General features: G+C 39.4%; 1 protein-coding gene across 3 annotated transcripts in view; it reads right to left on the bottom strand.

Annotated features, from left to right (window-relative positions):
- The window catches only part of TRIO (trio Rho guanine nucleotide exchange factor), a 466,986-nt gene that overhangs the window by 272,046 nt on the left and 174,337 nt on the right, over nt 1–20,603 (bottom strand). For all 3 annotated transcript variants that reach the window (XM_077116861.1, XM_077116863.1, XM_077116862.1), the window contains exon 3: nt 632–746. In XM_077116861.1, the coding sequence (XP_076972976.1) occupies nt 632–746 (115 nt within the window). The remainder of the gene's footprint in view (nt 1–631; nt 747–20,603) is intronic.

The following is a 20,603-nucleotide window of genomic DNA, read 5'->3' as shown; positions in this document are numbered from 1 at the left end:
CTTTATAAACAGAATGAATACAGAAAGAAAGAAAGAAAGCCATAGAAGCAAGAAGGTGAAAGCAAGGAAACCCCGAAGAAAATAGAGAAATCAGCAAGACACTGCTACATGCCTTGCCATGTGGCAGAGAAGCCCAGGACTGCTAGCAGTCGGTCTTTGACAAGAAAACATCATCTTGAAATTGCCTTGATTTGGACATTCTCACAGCCTCAAAACTGTAGGCTAATAAATCCTCACTGTTAAAGCCAAGCCGCTTTATGGCATTTGCTTTCAGAAGCCTAGGAAACTAAAACAATGCCCCACAAACCTCATGCTACAAATCCACAGAATGTGTTTAAGAGGCTGAAGCATATATGAAGACATGCACATATGATCAAAATAGCATCAGAATTATCCATGACGAGTCTATGTCTACCTCAGGAACCACAACATAAAGCCAAATAAGGGTTTCAAATCTACCTTCAACAGGCAAAGCTCTCCATGCAAAACAAGTCTGTACCCAGTACTGTTTTAAACATGACAGTAATGCTCGCAAAATGGAAATAAAGAGAAAGATCATGAACTTCAATTTTATACTACTTTATCTGCTTGGAGGGCAAAGATGACAAGCCACAAACCACCCAGAACTTACCTAGGAATACAGGCTAGATATGAAATGAGTCTCCTGAGATCCTCCTGTCGTATTCTGTCGTGGTTGCTGCGGGCCGGAAACGTTAAGATGGGACCTCCACGCTTGTCTCTACCACCTAGGAAAGAAACGTTTGGAACATGCTTAGACAAAAACAAGACAGCAAGACTCCTGACATATGGCCAGAAGTCCAACGTCATCACTCATTCACTCAAAACAAGACTGAAGGGCTCTGCCAAAGGTAAGAGGCCTGGTTTTGTCTGAGATGTAATGAAGTTATTTTGTCTCCTGACAGGACCTCTGATGAAAAAGTCAGGGAGTTTTGTTAACCATATGGAAGATATTACAGATGGCCTTGTCCTTTTCTTCCAATGTGTTTCTTCCTTTCCTCAGTTTTAATTTTTCACTCTGGGGAGAAAAATTTTCACACAGGTGTGCTTCACTTGCCTTAAGCAACCACCCCCCTTACATCTTCACCCTCTTCCTCACCCAGCGCTCTCATTTTCACCCTCATGCTCCCCTCTCCTTCCCTCCCTGACGTTCTAAGCTCTCCCTTCACTACCAACCACACTGGGTTTTAGGCCCTGAAAGAAAAAAGGAATATTCTTCAACTCTATACTACTTTTTTATATTCTATGCTCTATGGTATCCCAATCTAAAGGTCAGTACCTGACCCCCGAGAATCAAACATCACCAATCTCCTAACACCATGCCTCCCACCCCACCCCACCCCCACAAGAGTGGCATACGAGAACTTTAAAGCAGAACTAAATTAGTTTAAGCACTTTTTAAAAAAATATACATCACACACTAGAAGTATAATTCTCAAGACTATTTGCCTATGAGAGGCAGCAAGATATTCTCATTAACGTACACACAATCCTAATGAAGTCTGCCTGGTATCACTGAAAACGTTTGGGGAAATTGCCACATTTATTTCATTACTTCTCTCATGGTTTTCAGGAAACAAAGTAGAGAAGGAAAGCTTAACCTTCTCAAGAGGATCCTTCACTGAGTTTTACAATTCTGATCATCTCTCTTCAGAAATATATAATAAGATCTCAAAACTCAAGTTGTAGTATAAAACTCTTAATTTTTTCTCTTTGTTCCAAAAGTCATCAACAGAGGTAGAAGAGGTAGCCTCATTATATTTTCCTATTTTTCAATTACTTGCTCAGAAGTCAACCTTTTGTACCAGTGCCTCTCAGGGACTCTATTTCCCATCTCTGTATCACCCCTTGAGTCTTTATAAATCACTGGGGCATCCTACAGTGTGGACAGCAGAGGACAGGACCTCAACACACTTACCCTAGGTCGGGCCCTAAATTAGTAGAAGACAGTTATCAAGCTCAGTGCAGAGAACAAACTTAATCAATGCTGGCCCACTGACTGACCCGAGGGTTTAAGCATTAAATTAGGAAAAAAGGTAAAACCTTTTGTTTTAGCCTTCACTCCAAAACAAATGCATGCAAATTTCAATAGAGTTTATAACTTTTGTTGTCTAAGATACAATCCATACTCATAAATGTTATTCCTTTTGCTGTGGTATCTAATCTTTGCCCTCTCCAAGACAAGAAAGTAACAACTTCTGTATTTCCCATTTCCCAGTAGTTTTCATTCTTTGCAAAAATGAGTCTATCTCCTTGATCAAGAAAAAGTTCACTATGCATATCATAGAAATTTGAACTTTTAAAATATAGTATGTGTTATTTGGGTAAAACATTTCCTTTTGATAAAGACAACGAATAGCTTGTAACATTTTTTCTGGGCTGCCATTTTGAACTTTTTAAATGTTTGTTTAAAATGCCAGTGATCCATTTTATATTCTCTTCCCTTTGTCATCACTGTACCTCGCAAAGCAAGCACGGCACTCTCCACCTGGGTAAGAAAATTAGAATCCAAAATCTGCCGAAGAAAGTTAAGTGAAAAATAATCAGGTTCACACACATTGTGTGGCCACTCTGATCACTTCAGAAATGAGAACTAAATGCAAGAAGTGCAGAAGTACTGACCGACTCTGTTTTCCTCTTTTCCAACTTTCAGCTATCAAGATTTTCCGCAAGTTAACAGCACTGACAAGGAGGCACCTAAGGCTTCCCACAAGTGCATTCTACCAAACAGGATCTCATTCATGCCCTAAGAAATGGTTATTATCACCTGAATTGGGGGGGTTGGGGGGGTAGCATTTTGCATATTCCTTTTTCCACAACAGTTTTGAAGAACTCACTGGGAGAATTTTACAACTTCATCAAAAGTAGTCTATGAAGTGAAAAAACGCACATTCTCTATTTAAATAATTCTAAGAATTTTTTCTCTTTCAAATGGTAACCTCTCAGGTTGGATCTTTGAATCAGTCAGGGACTCTGGTGACCTCTCCTAGTGTGTCAAGAAAACCACATGGAGTTCATGAAATGTAGCACAGATGCAAAGGAACCTAGTCTAGGACCTCAAGAAGGTTAAAATCAATTGCACAGACATCTTTAAATGATAGTCTCCAAGATTTAGGTGGGTTGTCAACATCACAGAAGGTACCTGTCATGACCAGGTTCATGTGTCAACTTGGACAAGCAGTCGTACCTGTTTGTCTGGTTGGGCAAGTGCTGGACTGTCTGTTGCCATGAGGACACTTCATAGAATTAGATCATGATCACATCAGCAGAATCTACAGCTGATTTTATTTGTAATCAGCCAAGGGGAGTGTCTTCTGCAATGAGTGATGCTTAATCTATCACTGGAAGCCTTTTAAGGAGGATTCAGAAGAGACAGGCTCTCTTCCTGCTTTGGTCGGTGACCCACTCCTGTGGAGTTCGTCCAGACCCTCCACTGGAATCGTCAGCTTCACAGCCTACCTTGTGGATTTTTGGACTCTGCGTTCCCACGGTTAAGTGAGACACTTTTGTAAATTTTATATTTGTGTTTCCTGTTGATTCTGTTTCTTTAGAGAACCCTAACTAATACAGTACCCAATAAATAGGGACAGGATTATAATGCAGAAAAGTTACAAGTCCAAAGTTCTTGTTCCTGCTCCCCCACTAATAAAAACAGTAACACTGCAGCTCACAGAGGCTTTCAGCTGAAAGGTGTGCACACAGGAACTCGATGTCAAACCACAGCCTCCCGGGGAGTCAAGCAGGGCCGGTGATACCTGCAAACTCAGTGCCTTAGAATGTACACTGAAAGGAAAAGGGCAGAAGTCCATTTCTAGCCCCTGCCAACGACACAGGATAGAAATGTGAAAATGTTCTGCAATCTCCACACTTTGACATGTCTGTAATCAAAGACCAACAGTGTACTAAGGGTTATCTGTCTATATAAAAAAGGACAGTTCTTTTTCAAAATGTTGCTGTTTTATTTTCACTTCTTATGAAAATCACATCTTCTTGACCCTCCCTCTCCCTATTTCCCAGTATATTTCTCCTTAAAGCACTTCTGCGTTCTAGTAAACTATATAATTTATACATTCTTCGTGTGTGTCTTTCTCCTCCATTAGAGCATAAGCTCCACACTGGCAGGCATTTTTGCCTGTCTTGTCCACTGCTAAGCAATCAGGGTATAGAATATGACTGGCTCAATCAACATTTGTTAAATGAATGGGTTCCTCTTCTATATTCCAAAGTTAACTAAAAATACCAACTCTCCAGTATCAGTAAGTTAAAAACTGAAATGTCTGATGAATATTCCTGCAGAAACGCAGACGCTAAATGAACTCAGGATTGAGGTTTATTTTAATATAAGAAGGAAAACTGATAAGTCCTATATTAAAACTATAATACCTGTGTTTCCTTGTATAGCTCAGCAACACTTACATCCCTCTTTTAAATTGTGAGAATCCAGGAAACCTGGTCTCTTGCACAGTGAAGCCCAAATGGCCAGCAGTGCCCACTCAGATTCCATGCATCCTTCCTGCCTTGGCTCCAGAGCACCACTCATCACTAAGCCCTGAGCTGGAAATCCGCAGGAGCTCGTCTTCCATTTTTCCCATCTTCAACCTTTATGTCTTTTTTTTTTTTCCTAACTACAAAAATATCTCAGATCTAAAATCCCCTTGGGGCCACTTGAATAAAAATGACAACAGGCACCTCTTTCATTGGTCTCCTAGTCTCTGCCCTCTTCCTCTCCCAATCTAGCCTTCAGGCTGCCTCCAACTCCACCTGACAAGTCTATCAGATCCAGCCACTCTTTTGCTTCAAAATCTGCAATGGTACCACTGGCCTGTGAGCTAAACACACCCCTCAGGACCTGGCCATTACCTACGTTATCCCCCATTACTGCCTGCTGCAACCTCTCCCCCAGACTGTTCCTTTATCCTCCTCTTACAAATTAATTTGAACCTCTTTCTCACACTATTTACTTGCCTGAAATGGCTCCCCAGCTCCTCTTCCCTGAACTCCTTCTTCACCCTTCAGAAACCCTGGAGAAACACTCCACTCCTCTCTCCCCAGGTAGTGGGCAGTCCCTCTTCTCTACTCCCACACTTATACCAAGGCCCTCATCACAATGCACCAAATGATTGTCTTTTTGTCTGTCTGCATCCTTCACCATTCACTCATCTTAGTTTGTCCCTGACTCCTAGTACAGTTCCCCAAAGAAATAGCTATCTCTGAAATGACCCAAGGTAGGCAGACTATGAGAAGAGGAACTGAATACAGAAAAGTTTCATTCATCACAGATATCAGAAATACCCAGGGCAAGGTACCGAATACCATTACCTGGAAAGTTGTTCATTGGTATTTCACATCTGGTGTCTGGAGATGAGAGAGTTTACTTTGCAAATGAGTATGACACAAACAAGAAGAAAAGATTTCAAATCTTTAAACCTACTCTTCAAATGTTTTATTTAACCTATGTATGGTGTTTATAAGCTAAAACTTTTGTCAGAACTAAGATATGAATTAGTCATAATGGAAGGGTTAGTGTGATACTACTTTCCTGGAAGGTAACGAGGAGGTCAAAAAGCATCCCACACAAAGAACTGAAAGCAGCAACTCAAATAGACATTTGCACACCGATGTTCATACAGCACTATTCACAACTACAAAAAAGATGGAAATAACCCAAATGTCCATCAACAGATGAATGGATAAATCAGTGTGGTATACACGGGCAATGGAATTTTATTCAGCCATAAAAATCAATGAGGTTTTGATACATGCTACAATGTAGATGAATGTTGAAGGCATGCTAAGTAAAATAAGCTAGATACAAAAGGGCAAGTAAGGTATGATTCCACTTAAATGAAATATTTGGAATAAGTAAAGTTATAGAAAGGTAAAATGGATTAGAAATTACCAAGGGCAGCAGAGGGGCAGGAGCAGAGAGAGAGGGGAAACTTACTGCTTAATGGGTATAGAGTTTCTGTTTTAAGTGATGATAAAGTGTTGCTATATATTAGGGTTTGAATCATGCCCCCTACGAAAAGAATGTTTAGATTCAATCCCTGGTCCTACAGGTGTGAACCAGTTTGTAAACAGGAACTTTGAAAATGCTGTTAGTTAACTTGTATCCAAATTGCATGAGTGTGAGCCTTAATCCAATAGGGTTAATGTCCTCATAAGCAAAGGAAATTCGAGGCAGGAGAGAAGCCACAAGAAGCTAGAAGCCAGAAGAGAAAGAAGAGTACATTACCATGTGACAGAAAAGCCAAGGAACCCCACATGTCACAAGCAGCCAGCCCCAGAATCCCAGTCTTCAGGGAGAAAGCATCGCCTTGCTGAAACCTGGATTTTAGATTTCTCCTGGTATAAAAACTGAGAGACAATAAGTTCCTGTTGCTTAAGCCAACCCACTGTATGGTATTTGTTTTAGAAGCCAAGAAACGAAAACACTAAAGGATAGTAGCACAATACTGTAAATATAATTAATGCCACTGAGCTGTACTCTTGAAAACAGTTAAAATAGCAGATTTTATGTGTGTGTGTGTGTGTGTGTGTTAACACAATTTTAAAGAAAGAATCCCACATACAAGACATGAAAAGTAGAAATGTGTGTAACACAATTCGGGGTTAAGGTTAATAAAAAAACTGTTAGTGATTCAAATCAAATGTATGCAGCAGTTCCTTTAAGAAACTTAATATTCTGATTCCTTTCCCTTTAAGGTGGAATCAAGTACACTTAACACAAACTGTGGCTGTCCTTACAGCTTGATGATATAAAGAGTGGCAATCTGAGGCCATTCCCCGCTAAGAACAAGTGCAGACTCACCTCCTGGCTGGCACGCTTACCCCTCAGTCTGCACTTCCATTGCTCCTCTCCTTCAGCCAGCACTAACTCCTCCCTCCTTTGGTTTCCTATGGGCACAGGGATGGCCTCCCTCCTGCAGGCAGGCCTTAGCTGACACAGCCATGGAACAGAATCCTTCCTTGAGGTTCCTGCCCCCTCCTGAACACACTAACCTCTTCCAAGGTGTAAGGGCCAGTTTCATTGTCATCTTCTCTGATGCTCTAACTCCCTGAGGGCAGGGCTGTCCTCAGTCCCTATTAGATCCCATAGGGAGGAACTCCAATATCAGTTGAACTGAGAAGGATGGAAGTCAAGGCCCCAGCCTGCAAGGACTTCAGTTTACTGAGCCAGCTTAAGGAACCAGCTATTTTCTGAGAATATTCAAAAGCGGTTTGAATTGGAAGTGGGTTGAACTGAATTAGAGGCTTCATGGCTGCTTGCATGTAGAGCAAAAAGCAAAATTAGGTCACACTTTCCAGGTGACCGAGAAAAGGTATTTCCTAAAAAGTGATGACAGAGAACACAAGGCAATTTCACTTTTCATCACGTGCTGCTAAAAGCACGGGCTAACATGCTGACTCATAAAGCAGTGGACTGATTACACATTCAAAGAAAACACTTGGCACTCAAACCCCTTTTCTTTAAATGAAGTAAAAATCACCTTTCATCCAGTTAGAATGAATTTTTCTAGTAAGAAAGGCAGGTTTGCTCTGAGGTATATAATCTGAATTTCAAGGAACCATCTATGTTTTTCTCTCTCTCTGGTCCTCATTTCAATTTTCCCAGAAAGTTGTGTTAGATTACAATACAAATGAAAACTAGTCCCAAGCAACAGTCTAACCCACCCTGACCACATAATGCAGACTTTTGCAATAGAAATGCTCTAAAAGGGCCTATTATGTAAATCACAGAAATTACAGCTGTCTGTGAAGTCTTTCCCTGTTAAACGCCTGGCCCCTGCTCTGAGAACCAACAAGGTGGACACCGCGGGCTCACCTCCTTAGCTCCATCCTTCATGTGCTCATCTCCTGCTGCTGCTTCCAAGAATCAGATCTTGGCTTACAGAATAATTCTAATGAACACTCAAAGGAGACTCTCTATAGCATGCTTGGTAGCCCTCTGGCAGTACCTGCTTTCTCTAACTCCTCCAGTTATTCAATTTATTTGATTTAACTCAATTATGTACCAGTGCCTCACTGTCCTAGCTGACCCTAGATTTAAGACAGGGAGAAGGTGGCCCTGTCCCTTCCTAGGAAATGTAGATAGATTCTCATAAACTGGAACACAAAGAACTGGACTCCTCTGAGTGACCATATCCATGCGCTGTCAATTCCCCCAAGTGCAAAGTGTGAATGGCCACACACACACACACACACCCCTCAAAAAAGCTACTCTAAAACAGTAACCTAAATTTCCATCAGTAGGCAGCAGTCTGAATAAACTATGATATATTCACATAAGGGAGTAAAGAGGATGTGGAATACCTATATGCACTGCTGTATAACGACCCCAGAATATTCAGTGAAATGTAACAAGCAAGGTAAAGAAAATGGTACATAACACACTACTGTTTAAGAAGTGTGGGACATGAGAATGGACCGCTTAACAGAGTTGCTCATATTTTAAAAGTGTAGGGAATAAAACAAACATTTAAGAAAGAATTTGAAAAGGCTTCCAGTGGGGTAGAGGGGACAAGGAAAGAAATCATATTTCTTTGACTATACCTTAATTTATAATTTTGGCTCTGGAATGACGTTAAAGTTTTATTTGACAATGAAGCAAAATTATGTTGTTTCATAAGCCTTAAAAATGTAAAGCAAAAAGAAACACATTGTCTGAGTTGACAGCATATCCACAGGGAATGAAATTATTTCATGTGACTTTAAAATATGTATCTACACCATTCATTATTAGGACAAGCAACAAAAAATATATTACATTTGGTAATTATATTTTTGTAATAACATCAGTAGTACAAAGTAAATGGGTAATTTTGTTGATGGAGGTAGGATACAATAATATTCTGAGCATAAGGTTAAAGAAACACAAATATCAACGTAAAGTATTTGCAGTCCTAAATTTGAGTTGGAAATTTTAGTATTAAGTTATGATGTTTTTTTCATTAAAAAAAAAAAGCAGATTAGTTCCCTGAAGAAGCATAAAAACAAGTAACCCAATAACAATGAGCATCCTGGAACCTGGAAGAATGTAGTCTCTACGAACCACTTCCCTAACTAGCAGGGCCCAGGGCTCTTTATAGAGATGGCTGGTTTCCAATTTAAAGTAGAAAACATGCAAGAAGGATTTGACACATCTGGTCATGTCAGCTAACAGGGAAGCTATATTACTATAGTGTCAGAGGACTCAGGAACCATTCTGAAGAGGCTCCCTGTGGTGGCTCCCTGCATGTACCCCAGAAAAACAGGTTCTTAAAGTTAATCTATTTCTGTGGGTGTGGACCCATTGTAAGTAGGATCTCTTGATGAAGCTACTTCAGTTAAGGGGTGGCCTAATTCAATCAGGATGGGTCTTAATCTGATTACTTGTGTCCTTTATAAGCAGAATGAATATGTGGAGAGAAAAAAGCCACGGAAGCAAGAAGCTGAAAACAACAAAAACCCCAAAGAGAAGGGAGAGAACAGCGGGGCCTAATGTGCCCTGTCATGTGGCAGAGGAGCCCTAGACTGCTGCAGCAGTAATAAATTCCCTTGTTTAGGCCAAACCATTACATGGTATCTACTTTAAGCAACCTAGGAAACTAAACACCTGCACTGGCCAAAGATGGAACAATTTTAACTGCATAAGAGAAAAATAATGCAACAAATTGAAACAGCAAATAAATTTAAAAATCATAACTTCAAATGATATTATTAAAAAAACCAAAACAATTCAGGGTGCACAGATAGTTCAGTGGTAGAATGCTCACTTTCCATGCAGGAGACCCAGGGACAATTTATGGGACCATGCACCCCCACAAAAAGAAAAAAAAATACAACTCAATAGTAATTTTTCATTAGTCTAAAAACTGGTAAATAAAGGACAAGAATCATTTTATCCTGTTTTCCCTGCATGAACTGTATTCTCACTGAAACCAAATAACTGATGATGGGTATTTCTCTTTATGAAACATTTAGGTTAATAAACGAAGAAGTGATATAATTAAAATATCATCATTTTGCAACTCTAAGAAACAAGATGTAAGCAATAATCATCTTAGATGCAAATATCAAAACACAAGAGACAGCCAGACAATATGTAATCCCCAATAGATCTGCACACCACCAACCAGTAAATATTTTTGTGTATTATCCACTTCTGCCCCACAATTTTGTCTGATTAAGCTTCTCAAGATCTAACTTCTAGTTTTCAGGAAATACAGGGTAAGGAGAACATGCTAAATGATCAACCAAGGATGCAACTAGAAAAATCTGAAAGAAAACATCCAGTTTCCTCAACTAAGAAACATAAGGGGATAAAACAAAGAGAGAAGGAAGGAGAATCCATAGATTAAAAAAGACATCATATATAAGAACCAATTGCAATATATAACCTACAAAAAATTATGAATGTGATGATATTATGAGGCATTGTATATTCTGGGTGGATTGTAAGGTGTGCAAATATATCTCAATAAAATTGCATTAAAAATTATGAGACAAGCAGAGAGATCTGAATATTACTTGCCTTTGTTTTAGGATATTAAGGAATTACTGTTAATTTTTAGATATGTTAATGAATTCATTTTTTAAAGCTTTTCTTTTAGAAATACACACTAAATATTTATAGAAAAAAATGACCCAATACCTAGGGTTTACTTTAAATTATTCAGAGCAAGGTAAGGGGAGGAGTAAGTAGGAATATAGATGAAACAGGATTGCCGAAGTAGGACAGGTACATGGAAATTCATCAAACTATTCTTTCTTTTGGATACTGAAATGTTGCATGATAAAAACTTTAGAAAATAAATGTCTTTCTTAATTCTAGTGGTTGCCTGTGAGTTATTTTAAGACCCAACTCCAGGGACAGAGGAACCACAAGTGGCCAAGATGGTATCAGAATTAGCAATGGAAAAAATATAAGCTACAAGACACTTCTTTTACCAGCCCTGGTTCTGACTTTAAGCTTTATGTTAGATCTAAGTCATTAAGCCCATTTAATTCATCTCAAAATGTGGGAAGTATGACATGGCTATCTCATATAAATGTAATACAGACTAGTCACTTTTTAAAGTACCTGGAGATGAAACTAAAGATCAGAAATATTCAAGTTCAAGGAATTTTTTAGGGATCTTGACATAATTAGTGTCTCTTAGAATAACTGATCTTTTGGTCTGCTTTTCCACTTAGATTTAATTTACTAAAAGGCATCCACATGGAGAGCTCTTGGAAAGGAATACTCACATTCTCTATTTTTAAAAATGGGGTCAGAGTAGAAAGTAGATCAGTGGTTTCCAGAACTGGGTACAGGAGGAAATAGGGAACAGGTACAGAGTATTTTTTTGGGGGGATGAAAATGCTCTGGAATTAGACAGTGGTAATGGTTGTACAACCTTGTGAAAATACTAAACACCACTGAATTAAACACTTCTAAAAGGTGGCTTTTATGCTCATGAACTATATCTCAATTATTAAAGGAAGAAAATGGGGTCAAAGGTATTTTCTTTTTTTGAAATGGTTTAAAATAATCTTGTTCTTTGTGACTTTTCAGAAAAAAAAACTCACCACCCATGTAACTGCTTCGAATTTTATGAGTTTTTGTTTCCTTTTTCCTTCCTAAAACAGATACCAAACAAGCCTAAAACAATCAGCAATCAATGAACTCATGCTAATAGAGCTGCCAATTCTGGTCATAAATTAAGAAAAACTATAAAAATGTGGTGGCAGCTACTGAATTCATTTAGTTAACACAGCTGTTTTATTTCCATCATCTTCAATGTTTTCAAACAATTCCATACTAATCTGTTGCAATGTAAAACCTTCCCTCCCTGAAAAGTTCCACTTGGAAGTTCTAGGGAAGATGGGGGAGTAGAATGCTCTAGAACTCAGTCCTTCCACCAAAACAACTATTAAACAGACAGGAACTATCTGAAACAATTATTGTAAAACGACACAGACCAGAAGAACACTGTATAGGATTCAGAGAACAATGGGAGGAAGAAATTGATAAATTACAGTAAAAAAGAATTGTAAACTGCTCTCTCCTCATGGTTCTACTGGTGGCCCTCCCCCACCCTCATGGCAGGCAGCCACAAGGACAAATCCTTGGCTAGCAGATGCTAACAGAAAGGGACACAGAGGTCCTCTTCCCAAAGTGCGATGGGGGGGGGGGGAGGGTAGAACACAGCCAATCATTGATTATGGCTTTTGATTAGCAACTTTGGATCTGTGCATCCCAGCTCTAAGGGTAGCCATTGTTTCAACCTGCCCTGGAAAAAGGCAGCAGCTGCCATTTTCCAACTGTCCCTGGACAGGGGCAAGGCAGTGGAGATTTAAAGACACAGTGTATCCTCAGGGCTGCAGGGGACAGTTAGCTAAAGGGCAATATTTGCTGGGTTGACCAGGAATGCTCACTTTTAGAAAAGCTCAGTTTTAGAAAACCAAACAAAGCCTTTAAAAATAATCATCTTAAAATGCTCAGAGAAATGAAGGAAAGTGCAAAAAAAGAACAAAAGAATATCAGGAAAACACTGAATGAGCAACATGAAGAAACTTAGTAAGGAGACAGAAATTTTAAAGAAGAACCAAACAGACCACCCAGAAGATATCCGACTAGAGTAGTTTGAGATTAGCCCTGCTCCACGGAAAAGATAGAGAAGGTACAGGAGGTGACTGAGGCAGCAATACGGGAGCACGGTTGACCTGGGAGAGCGTTCTGCACCACACGGCAGATCTGGCGCAGAGGCTGAAGAAGTGAGAGGCAGAAAGCTGGAGCCTGGGGCGGAGGCACAGAGCCTGTAGGAGTGCACCAATGGGAACACGGAACTACAATGTAAGCCAGGCTGCGTTCACTGGGCGCGCCACCTTTACCAGCACAAACGGTGACCGGCAACTCACCCCACACCCCATGCACCTGAACCCCGTCGCCCACTCCCATTTCCCATGCTCCAGGCACCCCCACCCCACCAGCCCCCAATGCACGTACCTACCCCACACCCCAACCCCAAATGCACCCCAACCCATCTTTTCTACACCCCTCCCTGTTTCTTGCAGGCTGTTCCTAGCACATAAAGGTTGCAAGCACTGACCTCCATAACTAGGCTGCCCAGGACCCCCGCCAATAGTGTGGTTCAGCCTCACTCCACCCTCCCTGAGCTCACCGCATCCATTTAAGGCACTCCCAGGTCCATGCCTGCACATAGGCCCCCAATCACATCGTTTACCTCTGGGAACCACACTTTACAGAAGTCCTAGAACTACAAATGTGCACTGCCCTCAGCCTCACTTCCCAGCTCTGAAAAAGTGCCAACTTGTGCAGCTGGCTCACATCTGCCCCCAATCCATGAAAGCGTAACTTCGACCTGCTGCCAGAGGTCTACGCATGTGCACAAAGGGCCCCGTGCCTTAGACCAGCACACACCAGGGTTATGCACCCCAGATCGGTGCATTTGCACAGCTACATCCTCCCTGGGCACTGGGTGGTCATGTTCACAACCATCATCGTAACATCCCCAACCTGTGTCTATAACCGCCCTGAAACAAATCACCGTACTCAGTGCTCCACCCAGAGCCCTCCACCATGCTGTGCACCCAATTCCGCAAACACAAGGCCTTAGACTACTGAAAAGCTCAACTCCCAAACATTGGTTGTTGAAAGAAATCAACTCACAGAGTAAATCAGTCAAGATATTTACATTTGACAAAGACAGCAGAAGATCAACTACGCATATCACAATGTAGGCAGATATAGCTCTGCCTAATGACCAAATTAAAACACCAGAGGAGACACAGACTTTGGAACAACTAATCAAAGATGGTCATACAACTCTACTTAATAAAATAAATGGGATGGCAAATGACATAAAGGAGATCAAGAAGACAGGAGAAGAGCACAAAGAGGAATTTGAAAGAATAAACAGAAAAATACTAAAAATCACTGAGATTAAAGACTCTGTTGACCAAATAAAAAACATACTACAGGCACACAACACCAGATTTGAAGAGAGAGAAGAAAGAATAAGTGAGATAGAGGACATGATAATTTACTATGAAGACTCAAAATAGCAAATGGCAAAAAAGAGAAAAAAACCGCACGGGAACTCAAGGGAAATAACAGAGAAAACATAGCACGCAAATATAAGAATCACTGGTGTCCCAGAAAGAGAACAGAGGAGTAAAGGGCTAGGAAGAGTAGTTGAGGATATAATGGGGGAAAACTTTCCAACCCTCATAATAAATATGCAAGTCAAAGAAGCCCAAAGAGCTCCAAACAGAATAAATCCAAATAGACCTTCTCCAAGGCAAATACTAATCAGTCTGTGAAATGTTGAAGAGAAGCAGCAAAATCCTGAAAGCAGCAAGAGAAAAACAATCTACTACATAAAAGGGAAATCAAGTAAGACTGAGTTCAGACTACTCAACTAGCACCCTGGAGGGGCAATAAGGCAGTGGTATGATATATTCAAGATCCTGAAAGAGAAAGACTTCCAGCCAAGAATGCTGTTCCCAAATTGTCCTTCAATACGGAAGGAGAGATTAAAGTTTTCACAGACAAAGAAGACCTGAAAGAATTTGTCAACAAGAAACTGGCCCTACAAGAAATACTACAAGGAGTTCTGCTGGCTGAAAAAAACAATTCAGGAGAGGGAGGTCTGGAGGAGGGCACAGAATTGAAGAGTACACTAAGGGTAATTTAAACAATACAAAGACAAAGAGGGAAAAGAATATACAGATCTGACATATAAAATAAAAAAGATAAGTTGGTGGAATCAAGAAAAGCCTTTTCATAATGACTTTGAATGTTAATGGACTAAACTTACCACTTAAAAGATACAGAATGGCAAAATGGATTAAGAAACAATCCAGCTATATGCTGTTTACAAGAGACCCAGACCCATCTTAGACACAAGGATACAAATAGATTGAAACAGATTTTTCATGCAAGTTGCAACCAAAAGAAAGCAGTAGTAGCGATACTAATATCTGGCAAAACTGATTTTAAATGTAAAGACATCATAATAGACAAAGAAGGACACTATATACTAATTAAAGGGTCAATTCACCAAGAAGATATAACAATCATAAATGTTTATGCTCCCAATCAAGTCTATGCTCCAAAGTACATGAGACAGATATTGGCAAAACCAAAGGGAGCAAAAGATGTTTCAACAATAGCAGGAGATTTCAACACATCACTCTCCTCTATAGAAAGAACAACCAGACAGAAGATCAACAAGGAAATAGAAAAGTTAAATAACTTGATAAATGAATTAGACCTAACAGACATATACAGGACATTGTACACCAAAGCACAAGGTTATATATCCTTCTCTAGCGCTCATGGAACATTCTCCAGGATGTATCATATGCTGGGGCACAAAACAGATTTTTATAAATTTAAAAATACTGAAATTATTCAAAACACTTTCTCTGATCACAATGGTATGAAAGCTGGATCTCAGTAACCATCAAAGAATGAGAACATTCACAAATAAATGGAGATTAAATAACACACTCTTAAACAAAGTGGGTCAAAGAAGAAATTGCTAGAGAAATCAGTAGCTATCTGGAGATGAATGAAAATGAAAATAAACTTTTCAGAACTTATGGGAAGCAGCAAAGGCTGCCCTGAGATGGAAATTTATTGTATAAATGCCTATATCAAAAAACAAGAATGAGCGAAAATCAAGGACTTAGCAGCACACCTGGAGGAACTTGAGAAAGAATAGCAAACTAACCCCAAAGCAAATAGAAGAGAAATAACAAAGATTAAAGCAGAGATAAATGAATGGGAGAACAAAAGAACAACAGAAAGAATCAATAAAACCAAAAGTTGGTTCTTTGAGAAAATCAACAAAACTGATGGGCCACTAGCAAAACTGACAGAGAGGACGCAAATAAACAAAATCAGAAATGAGAAGGGGTGCATTACCACAGATCCTGAAGAAATAAAAGAAATCGTAAGGAATACTATGAACAACTATACCTAACAAACCAGACAACTTAGATGAAATGGACAAATTTCTGGAGACACACAAACAAGCTACACTGACTCAGGAAGAAACAGAAGATCTCAACAAACCAATCACAAGTAAAGAGATTCAGTCATCAAAAATCTTCCCACAAAGAAAAGCCCAGGGCCAGATGGCTTCACAGGGGAATTTTATCAAACACTCCAAAAAGAACTAACACCAGTCCTGCTTAAACTTTTCCAAAAAATTGAGGAAAAAGGAAATTACCTAACTCATTTATGAAGCCAATATCATTTTAATACCAAAACTGGGTAAAGTTGCTACAGGAAAGAAAACTACATGCCAATCTCCCTAATGAACATAGTTACAAAAATTCTCAATAAAATGTTAGCAAATCGAATCCAACAACACATTAACACAATTATACACCATGACCAAGTGGGGTTTATACCAGGAATGCTAGGATGTTTCAACACAAGAAAATCAATTGATGTAATACAGTACATTAACAAATTGAAACGGAAAATCACATGATCATCTCAATTGGTGCTGGAAAGCATTCGAAAAAATTCAGTATCCTTTTCTGATAAAAATACTCCAAAAGACAAGAATCAAAGGTAATTACCTCAATACGATAAAGGGAATATATGAAAAAACTGATACTCAGCATCGTACTCAATGGAGAGACACTGAAAGCTTTCCCCCTAAGATCAGGAACAAGACTAGGATGCCCACTGTCACAACTGTTACTCAACACTGTGCTAGCAGTTCTAGCTAGAGCAATCAGGCAGGACAAGAAATAAAAGGCATCCAAATTGGAAAGGAAGAAATAAAACTGATTATTTGCACATGATATGATACTACACTTGGAAGATTCTGAGAAATCTACAGCAAAGTTACTTGAGCTAATAAACAAATTCAGCAAGGTGGTGGGATATAAAATTAATTCGTAAAAACCAGTAACACTTGTATACACAAGCAATGACCTAGCTGAGGAATCAATTTAGGAAAAAATTCTGTTCAAAATAGCAACTAAAAGAATTAAGTACTTAGGAATGGACTTAACTAGGGACACAAAGGATTTGTACACAGAAAACTACATAACACTGTTAAAAGAAATCAGAGGAGATCTAAACAGACGGAAAGACATTCCCCACTCATGGATAGGAAGGTTAAATATAGTTAAGATGTCAATTCTCCCCAAATTGATCTACAGATTCAAAACAGTACCAATCAAAATTCCAACAACTTACTTTGAAGATTTTTGAAAAACTAACTACTAAATTCATCTAGAAGGGAAAGAGACCCCAAATAGCTAAAAGCAACCTGAAAAAGAAGAACGAAGTGGGAGGACTAATACTCTCTGACTTTAAAACCTATTATAAAGCCACAGTGGTCAAAACAACACGGTACTGGCACAAAGACAGAAGCATTGACCAATGGAACTGAATCAAGAGTTCAGAAATAGACCATCAAATCTATGGTCACCTGGTCACTAAGGCCCCCAAATATTCTGAACTGGGGCAAAATAGTCTTTTCAATAAATGGGCATGGAAGAACTGGATATCAATAGCCAAGAGAATGAAAGAGAAACCCTATCTTACACCCTGCACAAAAAGTAACTCAAAGTAGATCAAACACCTAAATATAAGAACCAGCACCATGGGCAGGCCACAGTGGCTCAGCAGGCAGGAATGCGTGCCTGTGATGCCAGAGGACCTGGGTTCAATTCCCAGTGCCTGCCCATGTTAAAAAAAGAAAAAGAAAAAAAAAAAAGAACCAGCACCATAAAGCTTCTGGAAGAAAACGTAAGGAAACATTTTCAAGACCTAGTAATAGGAGGTAGCTTCCTAAACTTTACACCCAAAGCACAAGAAACAAAAGAAAAACTAGATAAATGGGAACTCCTCAAAATCAAATGCTTCTGCACATCAAAAGACTTTGTCAAAAAGGTAAAGACGCAGCCAACTTAATGAGAGTAAATATTTGGAAATCATATATCAGAAATGCGATTAATTTCCTGTATAGACAATAAAATCATACAACTAAACAAAAGAAGAAATGACCCAATTATAAAATGGGCTAAAGATATGAATAGGCATTTTTCTGTAGAGCAAGTACAGACGGCTCAAAAGTACATGAAGAGATGCTCATTTTCACTGGCTATAAGGGAAATGCAGATCAAGACTACAATGAGATACCACCTCACAACTATAAGAATGGCTGCTATTAAACAAACAGGAAACTATAAATGTTAGCGAGGATGTGAAGAAACTGGGACACTTATGCACTGCTGATGGGAAAGCAGCCACTATGGGAAGACTGTTTGGTGGTTCCTTAGGAAACTAAATATCAAGTTGTTCTATGACCCAGCAATAGCAATACTGGGTATATACCCAGAAAAGTTGAAAGCAATGACACAAACAGACATTTGCACATCGATGTTCACAGCAGCACTATTCACAATCGACAAAAGATGGAAACAAACCAAATGCCCATCAACAAATGAGCGGATCAACAAAATGCGGTATATACATACAATGGAATATTAATCAGAAGTTAAGACAAAATGACGTCCTGAAGTACATGACAAGATGGATGAACGTTGAGGACATAATGCTGAGTGAAGTTAGCCAGACACAAAAGGATAAATACTTTATGAGTACACTTTTATGACCATCATAAAGGTACAATCAGAAGTTTATAATACAGAAGATAGAGCATTTAGAGATACATAGAAGCTAGAGATGGGTGAACTGTTAGCTAATGAGGGTGAACTCCAATGTAAGGGAATTGATAAGTGCAAAGGTGATTCTCTAGTGGGGCTATAAGTAATATTACCATATTGAAGATGAACAAGATTGAAAGGGGTTGTATAGACCTACATGTCCCACTGACTCACACTAGAAATATGAATGAGTTCTCATAAGAATTATTTCAAATATATGATTCTTGAATAAAGAGTGTTTAAGTTCAGGGTACAGGAGGAAAATGGCCATTGCATGCTAGGAGCTATGCTCAAAAGGAAACCATTAGCACTACCACAGCAACAGCAGAGGTAAATAATGGGTGGAGGGACAACAGTTAAGAGGAGGTTTAGATTTCCTATTTGGTGAGGGTGTGTTTATTGGTTTTCTGTCTCTTGTGAACAATGAAATTATCTAACATTGAGAATGTTGATGGGCCCTCTACATGATGCCCGATGAATGCAGGTGGCTGAAGGATGCACTGACGGAGAAGTAGATTGACAAATGATGGTGTATACTTCTGAATGGAGGTTGTGCTGCTACAAAAGGGAAGAGTGTCATGAGGCATGCAACAATGTGAATGAACATGTGGACATTTGCTGAGACAAAATAAGCCAGAAACAAAAAAAGAATAATGTTATGGTCACCTTTAGAAAAGGCTTAGAAAAAAACAAGGGCATAGACTGTAAGCTTTTAGAGCTGACACATTAAGTCTGGAGTGATGAGTATTTATGGATTTTGAGAGGCTGTTTCATACATATAATCCGATATTTAGAGATAAGAATGAAGCCAAACAAGTTGGGGTTAAAGTAATTCAGAGCATAGGGGTAAGGAAGACAGTGTCTATATTGTAGAACCACACATACTCTTTTAGATCAATGGAAGAAAGGTTTATTTGATCTGGAACTAAAATTTTTTGTAGTACATAATCTAATTCAACCTATCCATATAGCTCATTTGAACAACTAAAACCAGGAAGCACAGAATAAGAAAGAGGCCCTTTAATCCCTATAACAATTATTGTAACTCCTGGAAACAGCATAGAGTACATTACGCAGATAATCAAAAAGTATTGGCAAAGTCCCCTGAGGGAGGGGAGAAAGACTATGGAACTATTAAATCTTACCATCAAGGAATCCCCTGATACTGTGTCAAAACTTAGGGATACTCAAATCAACAGGCCATGCCCTCAATCAGGAGGCTTACTCCTGTGAAGCTTATGTAGGTAGCATAGACACTTAGACTACCTATAGGCATGCCTAAAAGTTACTTCTGGAGGATCTCTTTTGTTTCTCGATGTGACCTCACTCTCTCTAAGCCCAACAATGTAGTGAAATCATTCCTCTCCCCCCTGCATGGGACATGATATCCAGCGGTGAAAGTCTCCCTGGAGATGTGGAAGATGACTCCCAGTGATGAATCCAGACCTGGCACCGTGGGATCAACAATTCCATTCTGACCAAACGGGGGGAAAGAAGTGTTACTAATAAAGTATCAGTGGCAGAGAGAGTTCAAATAGACTCAAGAGGCTACTCTGGAGGTTGCTCTTAAACAAGCTTCAGGTAGACCTTGCTACCTATCATAACCTGCCAATCCGAAACCAGGACCATTCCAGCCAATCCTTAAGAACATGTAGGGCAAAATATGATTCCACAAGGGTTCCAGGTACTAGGGTAACAACCTCCAGACGGATCCTTGAAATCTAGCCCAGCCTCTCCAGAACATCATATATTTCCATTTCCCTAGCCCATGTTAGTGACAGACCCTTCCAATGTCAAAAATTTAGAAATGCCATAGCCCTAACAACCCCAAAGAGAGGTATGGAAAGATCAAAGGTGATGGTGGGATTATACATAGAAGATAGAACTTAACAAATGAATAT

This window comes from Tamandua tetradactyla, chromosome 9, assembly GCF_023851605.1.
Source record: "Tamandua tetradactyla isolate mTamTet1 chromosome 9, mTamTet1.pri, whole genome shotgun sequence".
NCBI lineage: Eukaryota > Metazoa > Chordata > Mammalia > Pilosa > Myrmecophagidae > Tamandua > Tamandua tetradactyla.
Note: the sequence above shows the minus strand (reverse complement) of the source record. Positions and strands in the feature narration are given on the sequence as shown.